The 20779-nt window shown below is 35.0% G+C and overlaps 6 protein-coding genes across 6 annotated transcripts; 4 read left to right on the top strand and 2 right to left on the bottom strand.

Annotated features, from left to right (window-relative positions):
• The first annotated feature begins 2797 nt into the window (after positions 1-2797).
• LOC128856860 (protein-serine O-palmitoleoyltransferase porcupine) lies at positions 2798-4791 on the top strand. Its single transcript, XM_054092271.1, has one exon. The coding sequence runs from the start codon at positions 2982-2984 to the stop codon at positions 4449-4451; it is 1470 nt and encodes a 489-aa protein (XP_053948246.1). The 5' UTR covers positions 2798-2981; the 3' UTR covers positions 4452-4791.
• A 1894-nt stretch (positions 4792-6685) lies between these two features.
• On the top strand, positions 6686-7441 carry LOC128856858 (TM2 domain-containing protein CG11103). Its single transcript, XM_054092270.1, has one exon. The coding sequence runs from the start codon at positions 6725-6727 to the stop codon at positions 7373-7375; it is 651 nt and encodes a 216-aa protein (XP_053948245.1). The 5' UTR covers positions 6686-6724; the 3' UTR covers positions 7376-7441.
• Positions 7435-10033, bottom strand: LOC128856857 (cathepsin B). The gene is made up of 4 exons (XM_054092269.1): positions 9729-10033; positions 9409-9657; positions 8151-8318; positions 7435-8092 (listed from the first exon to the last, which is right to left on the bottom strand). The coding sequence occupies exons 1-4, from the start codon at positions 9861-9863 to the stop codon at positions 7619-7621; spliced, it is 1026 nt and encodes a 341-aa protein (XP_053948244.1). The 5' UTR covers positions 9864-10033; the 3' UTR covers positions 7435-7618.
• A 1369-nt stretch (positions 10034-11402) lies between these two features.
• Positions 11403-12753, top strand: LOC128856855 (syntaxin-16). Its single transcript, XM_054092267.1, has 3 exons — positions 11403-11616; positions 11677-11810; positions 11867-12753. Exons 1-3 carry the CDS (start codon positions 11533-11535, stop codon positions 12717-12719), a joined length of 1071 nt encoding a protein of 356 aa, XP_053948242.1. The 5' UTR covers positions 11403-11532; the 3' UTR covers positions 12720-12753.
• On the bottom strand, positions 12653-14394 carry LOC128856856 (RNA-binding protein pno1). Its single transcript, XM_054092268.1, has 3 exons — positions 14064-14394; positions 13914-14007; positions 12653-13219 (listed from the first exon to the last, which is right to left on the bottom strand). Exons 1-3 carry the CDS (start codon positions 14261-14263, stop codon positions 12806-12808), a joined length of 708 nt encoding a protein of 235 aa, XP_053948243.1. The 5' UTR covers positions 14264-14394; the 3' UTR covers positions 12653-12805.
• A 1182-nt stretch (positions 14395-15576) lies between these two features.
• On the top strand, positions 15577-17842 carry LOC128859398 (synembryn). The gene is made up of 2 exons (XM_054096429.1): positions 15577-15745; positions 15854-17842. The coding sequence occupies exons 1-2, from the start codon at positions 15665-15667 to the stop codon at positions 17459-17461; spliced, it is 1689 nt and encodes a 562-aa protein (XP_053952404.1). The 5' UTR covers positions 15577-15664; the 3' UTR covers positions 17462-17842.
• The last annotated feature ends 2937 nt before the right edge of the window (positions 17843-20779 follow it).

The following is a 20779-nucleotide window of genomic DNA, read 5'->3' as shown; positions in this document are numbered from 1 at the left end:
TTGAAATTTTTTTTCATTCCATTTTTATAACCTTTTAAAGTTCAAAAAATGAGCAAAAAAAAATTTTTTTTCAAATTGTTGCATAACTTTTGAAAAAAATTAAAAAAAAAAAATCTGTCACGGGAAAACTTAACCAGGGCAACTCTGAAGACAACGCATATCTAATTTTTGCTTTCTGATTACCCAGGTGGAAAAACCGTGACCAAAATGGAGACCTGTTTCGTTTGGAGGTGGACGTCTTCAGCGCCATTTCAAGGTCGCGGGTGTTAATTTTTTTCAAAGTCAAAACCATTTTTTAAAAGCCAAGACATGTACCTTTAAAATAAAAAAAATTTTTTTTTAAAATATTCACAGGATTTGTCACAATCAATCCCCAAAAAAACCCTTCATTTCAGGGCCTCGAGACCAGAAGACCCCCTTAAGTGGGCATAAAATTTGCTGCAATATGTTAAGCAGTTAGAAAAGCATTTTCATTTAATTAAGTTTTTATTATGAATTTAAAATATGCACCATTAATTACAGAAATGTTTTTTTTTAAATAGTATTTCACACGGCTCTTCGCTGACTGGCATTCTTATTAAAGGGTCTCTAAGTAAACATAATACAGAACCATTTACATTGGATTAATTTAACATATGGGACTTTAATATGCTGTTTTCCCAAATGCAAACGTCAGGTGCATCCGTATTTAGCACAACACATTATTTATCAATACGCCTCTTTTCGTCAATCGTGAGCAAGTGGCGAATAGATGAAGCAACTGGCATTAATGAACATATCTTGGCAACGCTGGAATAGAGCTGCCTTAAATTACATGTGTTTGTAAGACAGTGAGTTATTCCAATTTAATGCGGTATAACCATACTCGCTTACGGCGAATCTTGCTCGATAACTTTGTTGTTGCTTTCGCATACAAATTTTTCATCAAGTTAGTCGAGCAGAGAGATAGCGAGCAGAGAAGTGGAGAATAGAAGAGGCCAACTAATTCTTAACATGAATTGTCAACTTTATTCAATTTGCAGCCTCGATTGACAATTTCATCGAAATTGACTATTGAAAAACATCAAAAATTTAGTGTCGAGACGTTAAGTAAAAGTGTCTCGTAACAACGCAAGCCAGAAGAAACGATCGACAGCTGATTTCTGTCACGAAATTCGTACCATACGTTTTTGTTTTTCCTTTATTCTCTCAATCCAATTCAGTTCAAATTTATTCAGTCTATAATTACAATTTTACAGACTAGATTACAAAAGAACAATGTTAAGTAAAAACAAACAAGTAATAGAGATAAAATTTTAAGAGGTGTCAATTAATAGAAGATTTAAATATAAATATCGACAACGAAAAATCAATATTAAAACATTTTTAAATCTTGTTAAATTATGTAAGACCTCAAAAAATCAGGTCGAAATAGTAGTAGGTGGCTTCAGAATCACTCAAGGAATATGGCATATAGGTATACCTAAACGTAGATACCTGTGAGGCACATTAAAGAATGTATTTTCAAGAAGCCCTGGACAGATCAAAAAAACCACTTCCGACATCAAAGGCAAGCACAAGCATATGAGCAGTTCTTTTAGATGCTATAGTGTCAACGAAATTAAGGAAACTCAAAGGAAACCGAACGAATTTTCTTTCCACTATTTTGATTCTGGCTGTTATAGCATGCACGTCCCAACATGATACAAGCACAAGCATATGAGCAGTTCTTTTAGATGCTATAGTGTCAACGAAATTAAGGAAACTCAAAGGAAACCGAACGAATTTTCTTTCCACTATTTTGATTCTGGCTGTTATAGCATGCACGTCCCAACATGATACCCAACGCGTTGTCCAACTTTATTATTTTCATATTCGTGGTGTTGAACATTTCGAAAAATGCAGGAATCAAGTGAAATTTTTTCAATAATAATGTTTGTTGAAATTTGATTTTATTTATTATGTGTATTTTATTTATTTTTTTTTTAATGTTTGCTTCATTTTTCTACATTTTAATTTTTAATTTGTTTAAAGAAGAATGTAAATACAGTTAGTTGTATTGTACAATCTGCGTATACACGTTCCAACTCTTTGTACAACCACTGACTCCGCCGACCAAAAATTAAAACATACAAAAACCATACTATACATGATACAACTGTTTATCCAACATGTCCATGCTGATACAACGGTTGGAGCGTGTATACTCTACATAACGTTTAGCTAGAATTTCCCAATTACTTTCCACTAGCCCATTCACAATGACCTCGCTTTTACTTTACAACACTATTATTCAGGTCGCAAGTAATTATACGTCTTCAACACAAACAGGTTAGCGATGCAAGTGGATATTTTGTGTTATTACTTTTCACGTAACGTTTAAAGCAGCTTGAGTTAAATAAAGAAACCGAATAATAAAAATAATAGAAACACGTAAAAACTCAATATTAGATTTTACCAATAAGTTACCTTCGTTCTTTAGACTTTTCACTTTTTGTTGGCATATTACTTTATTGTTTTTTTCCTCAAGATGGAGCAAAACAACCACCGTGCATTATTATTTCTTCTGTAAATAAACAATCAACTGATTTATAAAATTCATTGGCATTTTAACGAGAAGAAGAGCAAATAGACTGCTTCAAATAGTCACCGACGTAAACGCAGTCCCCTGTCTGCTGTTATGATCAAACTAATGAGAGCCCCATGTAAATGGAAAATTACTTCCCTTCCGTATCGTAGATTTTATCTCAGGATTTTTGAAAATTCCCGATACTACGATACCTCGGTCACTGTCCGAGCACTTAGAAGAGCTTACCAAGTTAACATATAACGAAGTTATAGAGTGCAGTGTGAAACCCCCTAATGCAGACAGTTTGTAAACATTAGCGCTGAAGCTAATTTGCTCGGTTTATTTTGTTAGTAAATTTTGGTTTAACAAGTAATTTTACACGGTGCACATGGATATATTAGAGGGGGCAGAAAATTGAGATAAGGAACAAATTATGTCGTATTACTATTATAACTATGATGAACAAATGGATGATGGCGAAATGGATTATGACACTATATTTGAGGAGAACCAGCCAATATATTCATGGGAAAACACATTCGAAACCTGCATTATGCCATCAACCTTACAAATTTTGCGGTATATGAGTATTTTAATTGGTTGGAGTATCATCGGACGTTTAGCACTAGCCGTATTTTCTCGAATTCAAACTAAGAATGACTGGCTACTACACATAATTTCTACTTTAGCGGGAAGTAGTGTATTAATTATAACCATGGGAAAAAATTCATTTATTTTATTTTTTGTTGCTGGGATATCTTACATGATTTTGCATATTCTACATCAGTTTGCTGCTTGTAGAAAGAATATTGGTGTTATTATGGTTATATTCACACTTTCGGCACAAATTGGCTCGGAGCTTATATGGAAACAAGTGTCCTGGCAAATCATTAAGGGATCCATCATGGTTACGAACATGAAAATTATATCAGTAGCTTTCGAAATGGGATATTGCGCATTAAATAGCCGGCAAACAGTAATAGTTCCAAATATCTTTTCTTTTTTTGGTTATATTTTCATGCCGGCGACCTTGATAATTGGTCCTTGGGTTCCTTACAGCTCTTATTTATATAGCATACGTCCAAATCCATCACCAAGAATACATATGCAATGGATAATATGGTGTTCGTTATGTAGTGTGCTTTCCTTATGCTTTGTCAATTTATCGAATTGTATTGTACCATTGATATTTGCAAACAATACCCCGATTTGGATGCGCATTTTTCGTGACGCGTTCGCTGTACGTTGTAGCCATTATTTCGTCAGTTTCTTATCACAAGCTTCAATTGCTGCAGGTGGCATTTCACTAAACATGGACATAAAGCCGAATGCATGGCTAGGCCATATGGTCACAGAGCCCTTACAAATTGAATTCCCACGTTCACTGAGCACGGTAGTGCGCAAATGGAATATTCCTATGCATACCTTCTTAAAGGAGCATATATTTCGTGGAATTTACAAACGTTATGATAGCCAATTACTTGCAATTTTTGTCACCTATTTAGTTTCATCCCTTTTACATGGCGAATATGTGAAGATATATTTAGTATTAATCTCATTAGCAGGTTTTAGTTGTGTGGAATATACGCTTCGGGCTAAACTAGCAAATGCGTTTAATGCGTGCATTACCGCCAATAATTGTAGAAAGCTTTGTCGCTTTAAATATTGTCCCAGTCATGGTTGGCTAAGAGATGGCTCGATACTAGTAAAAGTAGCAAATCTCTTATTTTCCATTCTTGCTATTTTTCATTTAGCCTACTTAGGTGCAATAATGAATGAATCCACGATGGAAGAGGACGTTCCGGAAGTTAGAAGTTTTGTCGATCTCACAACTTGGTCGATAGTTAGTTTTTTGAACCATTGGATTGCTCTTCTTACATATCTTCTTTATTTAATTATATAGCATCAAACAATCGACAGAATTTCGTATGGAAAAATGTATAATATTTGTACAAAATCATAACAAAAGGGAAATATTTTATGTTATGCATTTACATATGTATAACTTTAGAAATAAGGTTCTTGCTGTACTGAGATTTCCGACTAAGTATTTCTAAGGTAAATTTATTTTTAATATTTCCTAAACGTACGTAGTACTTAAATAATGGATAAGTAGTTGTTTGCAATAATATTTCTATTGCAATTGTAATTTTAAAAATAAATATTGTTAGATATCCCATAAGTTTAATCAATAAATAGGTATACGTATGTAAGTATGTCATGTATAAAATTCCCAAGAACTTTTTTGACAACATGAAAATATACATTTTGTTTATTTGTGTGCATTAACCCGTTTGTGTTTTTTAATATCCGAGGTATCAAAGGCCACTTGCCTTACATATATACAGGGTTTTCCAATAACAGGTGTTATCTATCGCTATCGAGAGATGATTAACGATTTTTTATGGCCGGATATTGAATGGTATTGATCTGGATAACGTTTATTTTCAACAAAACGGCGCTACGTGCCGCACAAGCACCGACACCATTGATCTTTTATGGAAAAAGTTTCCGGATCGTGCTATCTCTCGAAGAGGTGATCACAATTGGCCACAGAGATCTTGTGATTTATTCTTTGGGGCCACGTGAAAGAGAAGGTCTACGCCAACTGCCCAGGGTCGATTGAAGACCTCAAAGATAGAATTCGAGAGGCTATCGAGGACATAGGGCAGCCACTTTGCAATTCGGATATGGAAAATTTCATGAAAAGGATATTATCCTGTAAGCGTGGTCGTGGTGGTAATTTGCCTTGTGTTATTTTCCACTATTAACGGCATACATTCCTCTTTAAAATGAACATAAACATCCGATCATTTATATTATAAAATAGCATTTTTCTTTAAATACCAAAATAACACCTATTATTGGAAAACTCATTACATATGTATATTAGTACGTTAAAATAGAAATACAATACATATTCGATTCACTCTCAACGTCATAATTATTTTTTTAATTCAGCATATTAATTATCATTTCTATTTGCGTTTTAAAATTTAACCGGTTTTGAATTTCAAGATTGAATGTTGTGAAAAAAAGTAAATGATGGAATGAGTCGATGAATTTGGGTCGTGCCGATGATTTAAAATGATGTCTTGAAAGTGACTATAATTAGCTACGGATATTATTTTGAAATAGAGCTGAAAATAGATGCCAACTGTTCACTTGCATGTTTTCTTGAATTTCTGCTCACGAAAAAGTAGATCATCTACTTATATGTGAACGTATTATAACTCCCAAAGCGAGATTACCCCGAAATTTGAATTTATAAAATAATCCTAGATTATTAGTATACTTTTTTACATACAACTCTGAGTTTTCTGTGTTATATATAAATATTTTTACGACTGTTAAAAGAAATGCAACAGTGAAAACTAACTAAAATGGAAGCCGGCAAAGAAAACATCTTTGTAGACATAATTATAATACAATTTCTGTTTGGTATTATTAATTATGCATTCATGTAACAGAAAAAAGCGTGTGTCTTATTTATTGTAAAATGTAATATCAAATTTCGAATGCGTATTGCTACCATAATTTTTTGAAACCTCAGTCAACGTCGCTTACGGATTTCCTCCAACTGTCTATTACTAGCAGCCAATTTTGCAATTCAATTAGCTATTCCTTGTCCTGTCTTTTCTTTATACCGTTAATAATAATTAAACAAACCAAAATATGCCACAAAAGCAATTTCTATGAAGAAGAACCTTTTAAAGCGGTAGTGACAGCTGACTGTCAATTTTGGAGCTAATCTGCCATATCTGAACGGGTAGATTAATTTTGTGGATTTATTGCTAATTACTACATATGTTAACGCACTTTTTGTTTTGCTTCTTTGTGTGGACAGCTCATTCCGATAAATTTTCGATAAAAATTATGGAAAACAAAGATTTGTTGGTAAGTCGGAAGTTAATTGAGTCTGAATTACTTCTAAATGACGTGTTTCGCTCTCAAGGCTTTATATGGCAAATTATGTGCGATAAGTAAAATAAAATTTTGTATTCATGCTTGCTAATTTATGGAGATATAAAAATAGTTAGTTTGACAAATTTGATGTACGGTGTATCTTACCCTTTAGGTCACACCGTCCTTGGTTAGGGTGGCAGCACTTGAAAACAATCGATTAATTCGGAGTGTCCAATATCAGTATCATATTGACTTTTGTTGTGTATAAAAATGGTCTTGCCTAGAATTTGCATTCTATTTAATCCGTTAGCTGTTTTAACCGCCTTAGATTTAATTTCGCATATGAGGGTAGTCAGCGCTATTCAGGCGCGCAGTGAAAAGGAAATGCAACCAACAGCTGTTCAATCGGTGGTGCCCATTACACCTTCGTCTTCCTTATCTGGCTCAGTAGCTCCTGCTTCGGACTTCAATCCTCTTGGTCCAATGGTAATGTGCTCTTTTTTGCCGCGTGATTTTTTGGAATGCAAAGATCCAATTGATCATGATAACAATCGGACCGCTAAGGCAGTGAAGGGTTATGGCTGCTTACACTTTGGAGGATCTACCTATGATGAAGTGGAACACACAGAGGTTCAATGTACAGTATTTTCCGATATTGATTGTTATGGTCCGCGGACGTTTTTGAGAGATGGTGTACCATGTGTACGCTACACGGACCATTATTTTGTGACAACTCTCATCTACAGTATTCTGTTGGGCTTTTTAGGAATGGATAGATTTTGTTTGGGTCAAACAGGCACTGCTGTTGGAAAGCTATTGACAATTGGTGGTGTTGGTGTTTGGTGGGTTATAGACATTATTCTACTTATTACAAACAACTTGCTTCCAGAGGATGGAAGCAACTGGAATCCCTATGTATAGAATAACATACTTTTTTAAACTGAATGTGATATTAGTGAAAAATAAATTTACAAAATATGTATTTTACTTCAAAACAATATATTTTATTTTAAACTAAAGAGCACTATTGTGTATACACGGTGGAGATCTCAGAAACAAACCGTTATCTGATTCTCACCGATTTGGAGTGACTGTGTATATATATGCATTTGGTGAATGTATTAAATATAATATTTTCGTTAATCACGGTTTGGATATTCGATCTTAATCAAGCTTCGGAAGTCCAGCAGATATGGAACTTTCAATACCACAATGGTCTTCCCCACGTAGAATTTTGAAGTAGCCATTATTGCCCCAATCCGTGTTCCACGAATTCGCTATTAACCAATATGGTGTACCTTTTTCTACTCCCCAGCCTAAGATACGGATAGCGTGACCACCTAGTGCTTTTCCTACCACATGTTGGTAAACACCTTCTTTGTACAATATTAAATCCTCGTAAACAGTGAATGCTCCCTCGACGGGACCGTTATTGTAAATCTCTTCTTGGATATCTTTCTGATTGCGGCCAATGGAGTATGATTTAGCGCCATAATGTTTATCCTTACCGTAATCCACATTGTAACTAGACTGACATTTCTTTTGGCAACGAGGTGTCTTTCCATGTTCACCGTCGCAAGCTGGACGCGTACCATTCACATGATGCTCACATGGTGCAATCTCATACGGACGGCAGCCCTTAATACATGAAAACATTATATTTTAACTAGGTTCATAATTCATGAAATTCCTTTACTTGATTAGAGCCAAATGGTCCACCACTAACTATGCCCTTACGCGTCCAATAACTCCAGGCAGCTCCGGGAAAGCCTCCATTACAACCGAAACCACAAGTATAACAGCACGAAACTAAGTCGTCAGCAGAGAAGTGAAAATTTTGTTTTCCTTCAGAGTGAATGCAAACCTATTTAAAAAATATAGTACGTAATTAATTTCTTGCTAATATTGGAGTATTCGATCCCCTTATATGCAAGTACGTGTATACATAGCATTTACTTATGTACAGTCTGTCTAATAGAAGCGTGACCGCCATATTTTATAAACTACTTGACTAATTCGATTCTAGTAAACTGTATAGAATGGGCATATAATATGTATTATACGTAATATATTCTGTAAAATGTAGAATCACCACCTTTACCTATAAAGGCTTCGTATCTTCGAGTCATACTTTGCGTCAATTTCTGAGCAAGTTGTGGAGGTAATCGGCTCCAGATCAGCCTAATTCGTCTTGGTAACTGTTTTAACTGCCTATATGTTTTTGTTTTCCTTTAAATTTTTGCTTAACCAAACATTTTCAGTAGGGTTGGCAACGAGCGACTGTGAAGGCCAATCCAACATTTCAATCCTATTTTGCTGGTTTCATTTTACATATCTTCGGCTTTGATGCTTGATATCGGGTTTTTCAATGTGTTCTGGGATTTGAGGTCTTCTGACCGGAATCGTCTTCTGATCGCGTATTTAAATACATTAACACCATTTTTCCTTAAAACGGTTCAGCTTCCCGCAATGATAAGTTTGACTTTCTCAAAAAGAAATCAGTGATCTTCTGATCTATCTTTGCAGGCATTTTATCTAACTTGGATATAAGGTGCCCCCAATTATTTATGAAATTCTTTGACTTCTTCAAATATTTTGTGTATGTACATAGAAACATTGCTTCATTCGTTTTTGTACAGCCCGTATTGTAAAAATTGTACACCTATTTAGCAGTATTTAAATTTTTTTACAATCGAACTCTAAGTTTGAATTTTGCTGGTCACGCTTCTATTAGACAGACTGTATATGTAGGTTCTTGTCATTTTGCTTTGACGGTAGTGACTAATGTGATAAGGTCTAATAACAAAGAACAATAAACAAATCCTCGTACATACAGATGTACATAAGATGGTGAACAACAGATAAAAAATAAAATTACAACGAAAATGTGCACTTTTGTTTAACTGTACTTTGTATGCTATTTGCATGCACATTGAAAATTTCCAACATCTTACCCTATCGGACATTGCTTCTACTGCACCGAATGCCCAGCAAGATCCGCATGAACCTTGGTCACGTATTTCCGAAATAGTAGGGCAGTGGGGCCACTGCTTTCGAGAATCGAATTCTTCAGGCAGCTCAAGTTCACTTCCCACTGAGTCTTTTATCAATTGAGGTAAAGCAAATTTGTGCGAATCTGGGTGCACTCCCATTAAACGGCGGACATATCCTTCACCCACAGATTCGTGGAAATTTCGTCCAGGCTAAATAATATGAATTTCTTTAGTTATAGATATATGTATGTATGTAGGTATGCACTTTCACTAAAACTTACCGTCCATGTTTTTGCTTTATTGCGCACCAATTCAATAAACTCATCTGAAAGGAAATGTGGCTCAAGTGAAGCCGAATCTGCTGATATAGCGACTAGAATAGCCGCTAATAGAAAAGCCAGAAAAAACACTTTCATTTTTTCCTACAACCAGCGAAATTTTATTAAAAGCGAATAAAGGAAAAAAATATCGGAGTCTATTAGTAATCAACGAACAATGTTCTCAAATGCCACACAACAACTTTAACTATGCACTGTGAATTTAACCAAACCAATCAAAATTACAAAATGATTTAACAATTTAATTTGCAAATCTTTTGATAAAGAAGTAGGCGGAGAACCCTATTGTACAGAGTTGTATTTTTTAAGATCAAATGTAAAACTTTTAAACTTATAGCTGCTGGCGACGATCGAGCATGCATGACACACGAACTTGCTTCGTGTCACACATACTTGTTGTCGGCTTTTGAATGATGAAAATCAAAAATTTTAGATATTAGCGTCAAGCACCCGATACGCACACATATAAATGGCAGAGCATGCATGTTTGATCGTCACCAGGAGCTATTAGTCCTCTGCTATATGTCCGGGAATACACAGTAAGATTTTATAATTTTGCCGATCAATCGGAAGTTGTTTGTGTTCAGACAAGTTGAATGATGAACTATCTAAGAGGAGATGCATGCAAATTTATAGCCTTCTAATATGCTTTCTTCTTTGGACAAATCTTTCATTTGCGATAATGAATATTTATACTTAAACAGGAAAATTTGTTTTAGCGTCAAAGCGATGGTAGTAAATTGAATAATGATTTTATACCACTTATATACAAAATTTGCCTTTGCACGTTTACAGACACGTGACTACAAAATAGTTATAAAAGCTGTAGATCAAGCCATGATTCTTTTGTTTTAAGTTTATCCAGTATAAAGCAGTCTCTGTTATATCGTTACGAAATCGGTTTCCACAGCTCCAGAGGATTGCCATGTTTTCTAATACATAATTAATATTTTCAAATAACAATAAAATAATAAATCATACATTTTCATTTTTTTGTATTATATAATACAAAGAAAACAAGAGATTATAAGTGCAGCCTTTAAATTCAATTTTGTAACCGGTCATTTGACCGGGCGCGGTACGGTTAGTGTTAAATGTTTGCAACTGTTCTGCCATATACCTCGAAAAAGTTATCAAAATCGATGGAGAAGAAGAAATCGTTGATGGACATATTAAAAACAATACCAGTTTTTAAACTGTGCGATAAATATTACATCATTTTCCCGATTTCCAATTGGGGGAAGCAATTAATATTTCGATTTCTGCCACATGCCGAAGGCATTTAATAACGAAAATGGAACAGAGAAATTCAGCATATAGCACGATTTCGGTGACAATTTCATGTGAAAACAAATTACTGCACATGCCTGATGGCTTTAAGGTGCGAAAACTCTTGTTTTAACCGAATTTCAAGGTGTTGGGGACGTTTGTCAAATTTTATAATTCGATTTTTGTCCTTTACTTTTCTCAGCAAGACCTACAAAAAAAATTAGCATCACTTTCCAAGTTTTTTGAGTATCGCACCGTGTAATTAATTATATTTTTCTTTCTTACTGGGTTTATACACCAGAGATGCATAATCGAGTACTTGATTGGTTTGATTGGGTGTATCGCCATTGATGCAACCGTGTATCAGAACTTTATTGTTAGCATATTATTGAAACAGAAAAGAAAAAAAGGAGAATAAATTACTTTAGATATTTTCACAATTTAATGGCATAAATTGTTAAGGATCGGTATAAGTGAAATGACATCACGTAATCTAACCGAAGTTTTTGTGATAATGCGCAATAATGCGTCGAAAAACCGAAACTTGTACTCTGATAGCAGAGTAAGTTAATTTGTTATTAATTAATAATGTTGACTCCATAATTTTTGTCTGTTGAAACAGCAAAGCGACGATGCCGAACTTTTACTTAAACATTCACTTCGCGACGCGGAAGAAGGTTTGGAAATGCGGGATGACTATGGAACACCACCAGTTTGGGTCGATAAGTTGGAGGAAGCACAGTATACGCTGTCAAAGTATTTTTTTATTTGCATAATATCACATATTCTTAATGATTTTTAATATATTTTAGAATAAAGCCTAAACTTGATGAACTTGGTTCCTTGCATGCAAGACACCTGTTACAGCCCGCATTCGACGAAAAGTATCAGGAAGAAACGGAAATAGAAAGTCTCAGCCACGAGATATCAAAGCTGATAACATCGACTCATCGGCATATACAATGTATCCGTTCCAGCCTCGGTATAGGAACGAAGATGGAGCAACGGCTAACCGAAAACGTAGTGACTTGTCTATTGCTTCAATTACAGGAATTAACTTTCAAATTCCGTAATAGCCAAAGTGCTTACATACGACAGCTGAATTCCCGAGAAGAACGTTCACAAAAATATTTTGAAAATAATGATTTCAGAAATATTGAATTAGATTCGAGTTCCATCGATAACCGTGACAACTATGTGGACTCTTTCGACAACTTTTTACAACCCATGGGTTCAATGCAAAACAAAACAAATTCTGCAAGAACCCATAGTTATTTATATGATGATAAATCTACTCAACAGATAGATGAAGATTTCCAACGCCCGGTTTCAAACCGCATGAGTCAGCAACAGCTTTTGCTGTTTGAAGAAGAAAATACACGCTTAGCAATTAATCGAGATGAAGAGGTTACCAAAATTGTAAAATCTATTTATGATCTTAATGATATTTTTAAAGACCTTAGTCAAATGGTACAGGAACAAGGTACTATATTAGATCGTATTGATTATAATGTCGAGCAAACGCAGACGAGAGTCTCTGAAGGGCTTCGTCAGTTACAACGTGCAGAAGCGTACCAGCGAAAAAATCGCAAAATGTGTATTATTATGGTATTGGCAGCTGTAACTTTATTTATGCTTATTCTTCTTATTTTTACAAAGCTATAAATGAGGAAATAAAATATCAATATTTGTAACAATAGATCAAAAATTTTCCATACAAATATATGCATGTACATATGTGCATTATTATTTCACATACGCTCGGACAACCGGCTGGCTACGGAACGAAGGTTGCCGTACACTTTGCTAGGAGGTGAACCAAGTATAAGATTGCAAATCGCTCTTCGCGCCAGTTGTATATTTTGATAGCTGCCCAAAATGTGGATTTTACTGTCCGCCAAAACTATACGCGTTTTTGTAACGTTCTCTATGGTAAATTTCGTACGACCTCCTTTACCAGCTAAACGTCCTATAGCGCGACTTAGGTGGTCGCCACGCAGTGTTTTAACATCTTTTACTTCAAATGTTTCTACGAATAAATCTTCTAAACGGAGTAACGCTAAAGCATCATCCACTTCGAATCCACAGAGAAAAGCTTTAACAAAGTCAGCTCCTTTTTGTAGATTCAATACGTCGGGAGTTTCATTGCTAATTCGAATTTCTACCTGGGAAAATAAACGAAAGGAACAGAATTTATCAAATGCAATATAGTTGTTATTATGTAATGTTTTTCTATTGACTGCTTTCTTTTCATAAATTGAAATACAAAAACTATTAGCTTCATTCTAAAGTTTTTTTTTTTAGGGCCGTTTTTATTTTTTTCATTGACATCCTCACATTGAAGAACTACCAAAGAACGGTCTTTGATTTATTATAGAGGAATGAAAGTCGCACAAACACTTCTTTCCAATTCTTCGTTATTTTTACCGTTATTCCAATAAAGTGGCAGTACCAGACTCTATTTGCCAAGGTTTATTTTTATCATTCATTTTGTGTTTACGTGTTCGTTAGTGGAATATTGAAGTAATTAACAATATTTAGTAAATATATTGTTGAAAATGTTTAATAGTGTTCAAGTTTTGTACTACGACAATTTAGTGCGTTACTGAATGAATAATTACTGATACTAGACTCTGCTTTTAAGCAATTGTTTTTTTAATAACTTTTGAATGGTTTAAAAGAATTACGCTCCGTTTTTGAAATATTAATATATGGACCAAAACGCGTCGACAAGATTTGGCATCCGTGTTGCGAACTGCGTAATTACTGTTTCTCCGATAATGTTGTGATAATGTTTTCTTTCAGTTGAAGCATATTATTTTGATTATCAGCAATCTCATAAAAACACAGCATACTTACTTGTTTCGCTTTCATATTAAATCTTATTTGAAGTTTCATATGTTCAACAACTGGAGTGAAAATTTTCATCCAATTCTCTTTAAGTGACGAATATCTAATAAAATTTCGATTTTACTATTAAGCGGAAGAAATAGTGAAAACAAGAGTTACCTGTGTGGTGGAACAGAGATCCTTCTCAAATCGCTTTTTTGGCGTTTCGCACGTGGGGCTTGAAATCTTTGTTTTGTTTCCTGCAACGGAGATTCTTCATCAACATGCATTGCTTCGTTGAAATTCGCAGATCGTTTGGTTGGTTTTTTCAACTCCGATGGCGGCAAGAAATCATCGCTTTTTATATTTTCCACTTCCATTGTGCAACTCAACTAAGTGTAACTTCTTCAGAAATAAAGTTTTTTAAGTTTTTGAAGGTTTAGGAAATTTTTCAGTATTTTTAACTACAAATGCATGTGGCTAGCGGTGCTGCGATACTATTAACGTAATTTTTGTATCGATACTTTTGTTTCGATACTGGGTACGTCGCTAATCGATACCTGTGGATGTCCATAAGCAAATAAGAACATTATAGGAATATTGATTCAAATTTAAATTACTTAAATGTAATGTTATACGAATATGGGCATGTTTGCAACTATTTTGATAGGTTTTTCTTCATAGAAATTGCTCTGGTGGAATATTTTGTAGTCTTTGGTTTGTTTAATTACTATTGACGAAAATGAAGAAAACAAGGAGAAGGAATAGCTAAATTAATTGCGAAATTGGTGACTAGTAATAAACAGTTGGAGGAAATCCGTAAACGACAACGGTGGCAAAAAATTATGGTAGCAATACACATGCGAAAATTTTTAATGAGCAATAACAGGCCAACACGTTTGTGGACACAGGTTGTTTTACTGTATTATGAATGCTTAGTTAATAATGTCAAACAAAAATCTTATTACAATTGTGTCTACACACCTGTTTTCTATGCAGACGACCATATTCTTGAGTTTTTACTTTGACGTTTCTCTAATTATCGACAACACAGAAAACATAGGGTTGTATGTAAAAAAGTGTGGTAACAATGTAGGATTATGTTATAATCTCAGATTTCGGGAGAGAAATTTCGTATGGGTAATCTCGCTTTTCAATTACGGATTGGGAGTCATGCACGAAAAAGTACTTAATCTACTTATAAAAACGTATTATTACTGTGTGTATGTGCATGTTGAAGCAAGAATGATAGAATAAAAGAATGCGACTTCGCGTTTCGCACATAAACAAAAGGATGGGAAATTATATGTTTATAAAGAGGAAGAGTACGCGTAAGCAATGGAGACAACCAATCACAAGAACTGAATATTATTTTAAAATTTGACACGCGACCTTTCCTTTTCGTTAGTTTGCTTAGTTTAAATCTCAGAAATAACAATATTACCAAGTCATACACAGAATTTTCACAAACAATAATTATCTCCTCCTTTTGTTTGTATGTTTTGTATTGGAAAAGGAACTGATGTCAGACATGTTAAAGTCACGAAATATACAATGACTGCTTTTTAATAGCGCCACCTGAGATTTTCAGTTCGCCTTGTAATAAACCGTTAAAGTAGCGAAATTGGTGTGAATACCCTTATTGATATCGACTGAAAAGAATCGAATATTTGTGTTTTCTGTGTAATGTCATTCCTAGTTTAGAGAATCACCATCACACGTCATTGGATGTTAACTAATTTTAATCCAATTTTGTGGAGCCGGGTATTCCAGCAAACGAAATGGAGGAGCAAAATTTAGAGCGATTGCGTGGTAAAAACGCGGATCACATCAAAGTTATTTTAACCGAATTTAACATGAAAGTAAGTGAGAAAAATTAAGCTTTTACATATATGTATATACAATAATAGGTGCATAAATTTGCATATGCGCATACAGATCTAAAATTTCTATCCATTTGTATTTTTTAGAATGATGACCTTTTCAATTTTTCAACGTTTCATGTGAATGGGTGCTGGCATGCAATGTGGCGTGCTCTTTTTGATATTCTGAAAGATGATAGTTTGTTCGATCTACACGCCCTGACTCTAAATAGTGTCCGTATCTTGACGCGTGACAAGTGTAGTTTGCAAACAGAGGATTTGGAAGATGACGTACTTTTCCTTCTTAAAATGGCTCATTTGGAACATCCAGAAGCTGTTGAAGTTGAATCTGAGGCTTCAGAAGCAGTAACTTCGAAAGGGAGTGCGCATGAAATAGATACTGATGGAGCATCAGTTCAAAGTGGTAATTTTCATTGGAGCGAAAGAACAACCCAGGTCGTTGTTGAGTCGCTTAAGTGTTTGTGTAATTTGGTATTCCAATGTGCAGACCGCCGTCGCCAGTGCGTAAAATCAAATATAACGGACGCTATTCTCAAACGGATCGCCTCATCAGTACAACATCCATCATGTGTTGAGTTTTTCGACATGAAACTATTATTTCTAATTACTGCAATGGAGCCTGCTGCAAGGACACGTGTTCAGCTTGATTTAAATGGAGTTGCCTATATGACTGAATGGCTAGATGAAAAACTGACTGAAAAAGAGATTACTGATGAGCATCTGGATTTGTTGTGTGAAATGCTAAAGGTAATGTTTAATATAACCACGAATTCCGATAAAAGTCCAAATGAGAATGAAATTCAAAGTCGACATTTGACCGGAGTAATCCGGAATTTACTTCTTAATTTTGGAGAAATGATTAATGATAGAGAGCGAAATGTGGTTATGCACGCCATCAACCTTTTGACGAACATTTCGGGGAGCTGCTTAACCGAGCTACTGATCAAGAGCGAATCAAATGCACCAGCAACATGTCCGACGATCATTTACGAAGGATATAACGTACGTGCATTAGAAATAATTTTGCGATATTTAAAAGGTGTGTTAGATGAGCAGGAACAGGCTGCAACATCTACTGAACTTATTTCTCCAGTATTAACATTGTTAGTGAAATGTGTACGCAGTGATAGGATTATGCGGCACTATATTAGAAGCGTAATTTTGCCTCCTTTACGCAACGTTTATAAGCGTCCTGAAGTAGGAGATGAATTACGGAATCATCTGTGCCGTTTTTTAACTTTACCCGAACTGGTTTTGCGTGACTTGGCTACGGAATTACTATTCGTATGTTGTAAAGAAAATGTGGCGCGAATGATAAAGCACACCGGGTATGGCAACGCCGCTGGGTTATTTGCAAAGCGTGGTCTTTTAGGTGGTCGACAAGTTGAAAACGCCGATTACTCTTCAGATAGCGAAGACAGCGATACTGAAGAGTACAAACAAGTACAGCAAAACATCAATCCAGTTCTTGGGTGCTATGATGCGCCTAAGCAAAGCCCTTTTGCAGGGATGTCAGAAGAGCAAAAAGAACACGAGGCCATGCAACTTGTTAGTCTGATAGACAAGCTCCATAAAAGCGGAGTGGTACAACCATGTCGCATTGGTGAGGATGGTAAGCCGCAACCAGTAGATCATATATTGCAACTACAGGAGGAATTACCTCAACAGCAAGCTGATCAAAAACGCAAAACATAAAACGATGGGTTCCACCTCTGATTTAAATTTAGTATAGCAATGTGTATAGGGTGCGTCGCCTAATATACAAACTTAATTTGATAATTTTTAATGCAAATATATTACATTTCCAAAGTACATACCAGCTGATGAATAAATGTTTATAAATACTGTATTGCTGCAAGCTTATCAGGATATGTGGCGTCTGCACTTTCATCAACATAATAAAAATTAGGTTGAATGCAATTCCAAAATTGTTCATAAACACATGCATTTTTTTGAGCTTAGAGCCAAATTATCCTAAATGTATTATATGCTATTAAAACCACCAAAGATTATTTAAGTTTTATTATTTAAGTTACTATGTAAAAGTAAAATATACTCTTTTTAAATAAAGTACTAAACGCATATAACAATTTTGTATATTGATTCCACCCCATCGGGCATAGTTTCGTGTACTGCAACAACAGCAATACATCCGAAAGAGCCGGTACAGATATTATGAATCTCTCAATTTCCGGGTGAATCTCATTGAAATTTTCTGGAAGTTGGTGTTTCATGCCCTCAGTGGGCTTCGAACTCGAGTCTTAATGAATGGCCTCCTCGCACAAACATTTGACTAGGGCGGATGTCATTATTTAAAGATAGATAATAAATTATATTAGACTAGCAACCCGCCCAGCTTCGCACGGGTATAAAATATATACCCTATGTCACTCACTGAAAAAATGATTAAAATCGATCCAGTAGTTTTGGCTTATTCATTATTGCCCGTGGCCCGCACGCGTTAAATTTGGAGTAAAACAATTCCCCTTTCTTTTTAGCATGAAGATTTCCTGCTATCTTTGGGATATCTAAATTCATACCCTACATTTTTGCATATTAACTTTTTGCATTTTTACATATGTATTTATTTTATTTTTACAACAATTACTATAATACAGAATGTCTTTATATACAACGTTCATAGCCTTCTTGTCATTAGACAATACAAACATGTTTTCTCTAGAGGTTACTCTTGAAAGAGCGACATACAGTTGGCCATGTGAAAAACAGTCAACACTCAAATCTAAGCCTGAACCGTTGAAGGTTTGACCCTGAGATTTATTAATGGTCATTGCAAAAGATGTCTTTACCGGAAATTGTAAGCGTTTAAATTGGAATGGTAGATCCGATGATATCAGAGGGATTCGGGGAATCAATACATCTTCTCCGGTACCACATCCTGTGAGTATTGTGCACTCTATTATGAAAGTTTTCAGTGATTTTACCAGCAAACGCGAGCCATTGCAAAGTTTAGGTGGACTTAGGTTTCTTAATAAAATAACAGGACAACCTATTTTCAGCTCCATTTTGTGAGGAGGGAGTCCAGACGGTTTCAAAGAATTTAGAAATTCTGTAGGAAATTGAACAGCTTCTTCCAAATCGAGAACAGTATCGACCGAGTAGTATATTTTCGTCGGCGCATCAATCTTTGAAATAATCAAGTTATTTACTTTATCTACTTGTTCGTTAGTTGGTGACAGAATAGCTCTTTCTTTAAACCAAGATATTGTCTTATAACTTATGTTATCAATGTCTGGATAGACATTGTTGACTAACTCTTGGATGTTGTCTATCAAAACACAAAGGTTTTCTAGGTTAATCCTTCCCTCACTTTGTGTTAATTCTCCATTGCCAACTTTTAGCAGCATCTCTGGAAATAGCCTGTTCTCACATGAAGATGAAATCCTCATATTAGTTTTAAGCTCTAATTTATTGACATACGACTAAAGGTGGGATCTTTTTAGCGAAGCATTTATTTCGTCAGCACGTGTTCCTCGAGTCACAACTGGTAGGATTTGACGGAAATCTCCTGAGAACAGAATTGTACATCCACCCATAGGTGCATTTTTGTTGCGCAAATCGCGCATTGTCCTATCCAGTGCTTCCACAGACGTCTTGTTTGACATGGTAGCTTCGTCCCAGACTATTAATGAGCAGTCACGCATCAATTTTCCTGTATTGCTCTGTCTAGAAACACTACAGACGCTGTTATCATCATCGGTGGCGATTTTCAGCGGGTGCTTCATTGTAGAGTGTGTGGTTCGGCCTCTTTCCAAAAGAGTAGCGGCAATGCCGGATGACGCAACAGCTAACGCAATTTTTCCGGTAGATCTCAATTACTAATTACTGTTGTAATATCTTGAAAAATATTGTTTTTAATTATATGCTGTAAAGAGCCATATACATAGATCTATATGAAAACAACAATGTATTTAAGGTATTTAATTGGATAAGGATTAATGTTGTACCCATTTGTTGAAATCGCTTCGAAAATAAGCTATTAGTTGTCGTAAAAAGTAAATGACAAAAAATGTTATTGTATGGAATCGATAGCAAACTAAACGCGCTCCGAATCAATAAAAACTATTCAAAAACTGTATTTTAATTATGTGCGATTTACTAATATAGAACCTGAAAATAGCGTTTTATTTCGCTGTAAAATTGTATGTACATATAATTACATGGAATTCAGTACATACATAGATACATATGTACATATGTCCGAAATGAAATAATGCGAGCGATTCGTAAATACATACATACATACGTCACCATACGATGTAATTCAACATTAATGAGGTGTGGTGAGATTATCGCTTAACGCCTATTGCTTCATTCGGTTGACAGCGAACACACACACAAACAGCTTTTTTTGGAAAAAGAGCTGCTTTTGTTTAAACAATTTTGGTTAAATAACAAATAAATCAATTTTTTTTTTGATGCAGAACGAAAGTAAATATTTCAAAGTTAAACTTCAAGAAAGTTTCATTTTAATTGGTTGATTCGTTTATGATTTATGGCCGTGAAAACAAACAAATTATGTTTTTTTGCCACATTTTGACCGATTGCCACGCCCCCTTCATATATTTCTTCACATTATATAGATATAAACCTTCCTCTTCAATCAATCTATCTTTAAAAAAAAGCCGCATCAAAATCCGTTGCGTAGTTTTAAAGATTTAAGCGTATAAGGGGACATAGGGACAGAAAAAGCGAATTTGTTTTATAATATGTAGTGATTCGTAAGAGCTCTTGAATTTGTTCGAAATTTTTCGAACAGTCCGGGCGTATGAGCAACGAGTACTCGCACAGATGTTCAATGCTCATTACTCGAAAATTTGTAGCATGAGCTCGAGTAATTTGAGCGATGTTTGTTTTAATTAATTTGACTTTTTGTCGACCGTTTTTTTTAGCTGACAAAGAAATGCGCACAAAAAAAAATTCTTCTTGATCGTCATATCTCTGCTGGATACTTGCATTTGGGAAAGCAGCATATTAAAGTCCCATATGTTA

This window comes from Anastrepha ludens, chromosome 3 (assembly GCF_028408465.1).
Source record: "Anastrepha ludens isolate Willacy chromosome 3, idAnaLude1.1, whole genome shotgun sequence".
Taxonomy (NCBI): domain Eukaryota; kingdom Metazoa; phylum Arthropoda; class Insecta; order Diptera; family Tephritidae; genus Anastrepha; species Anastrepha ludens.
The sequence above is the reverse complement of the archived record's forward strand: the minus strand, read 5'-3'. Positions and strand labels throughout refer to the sequence as shown.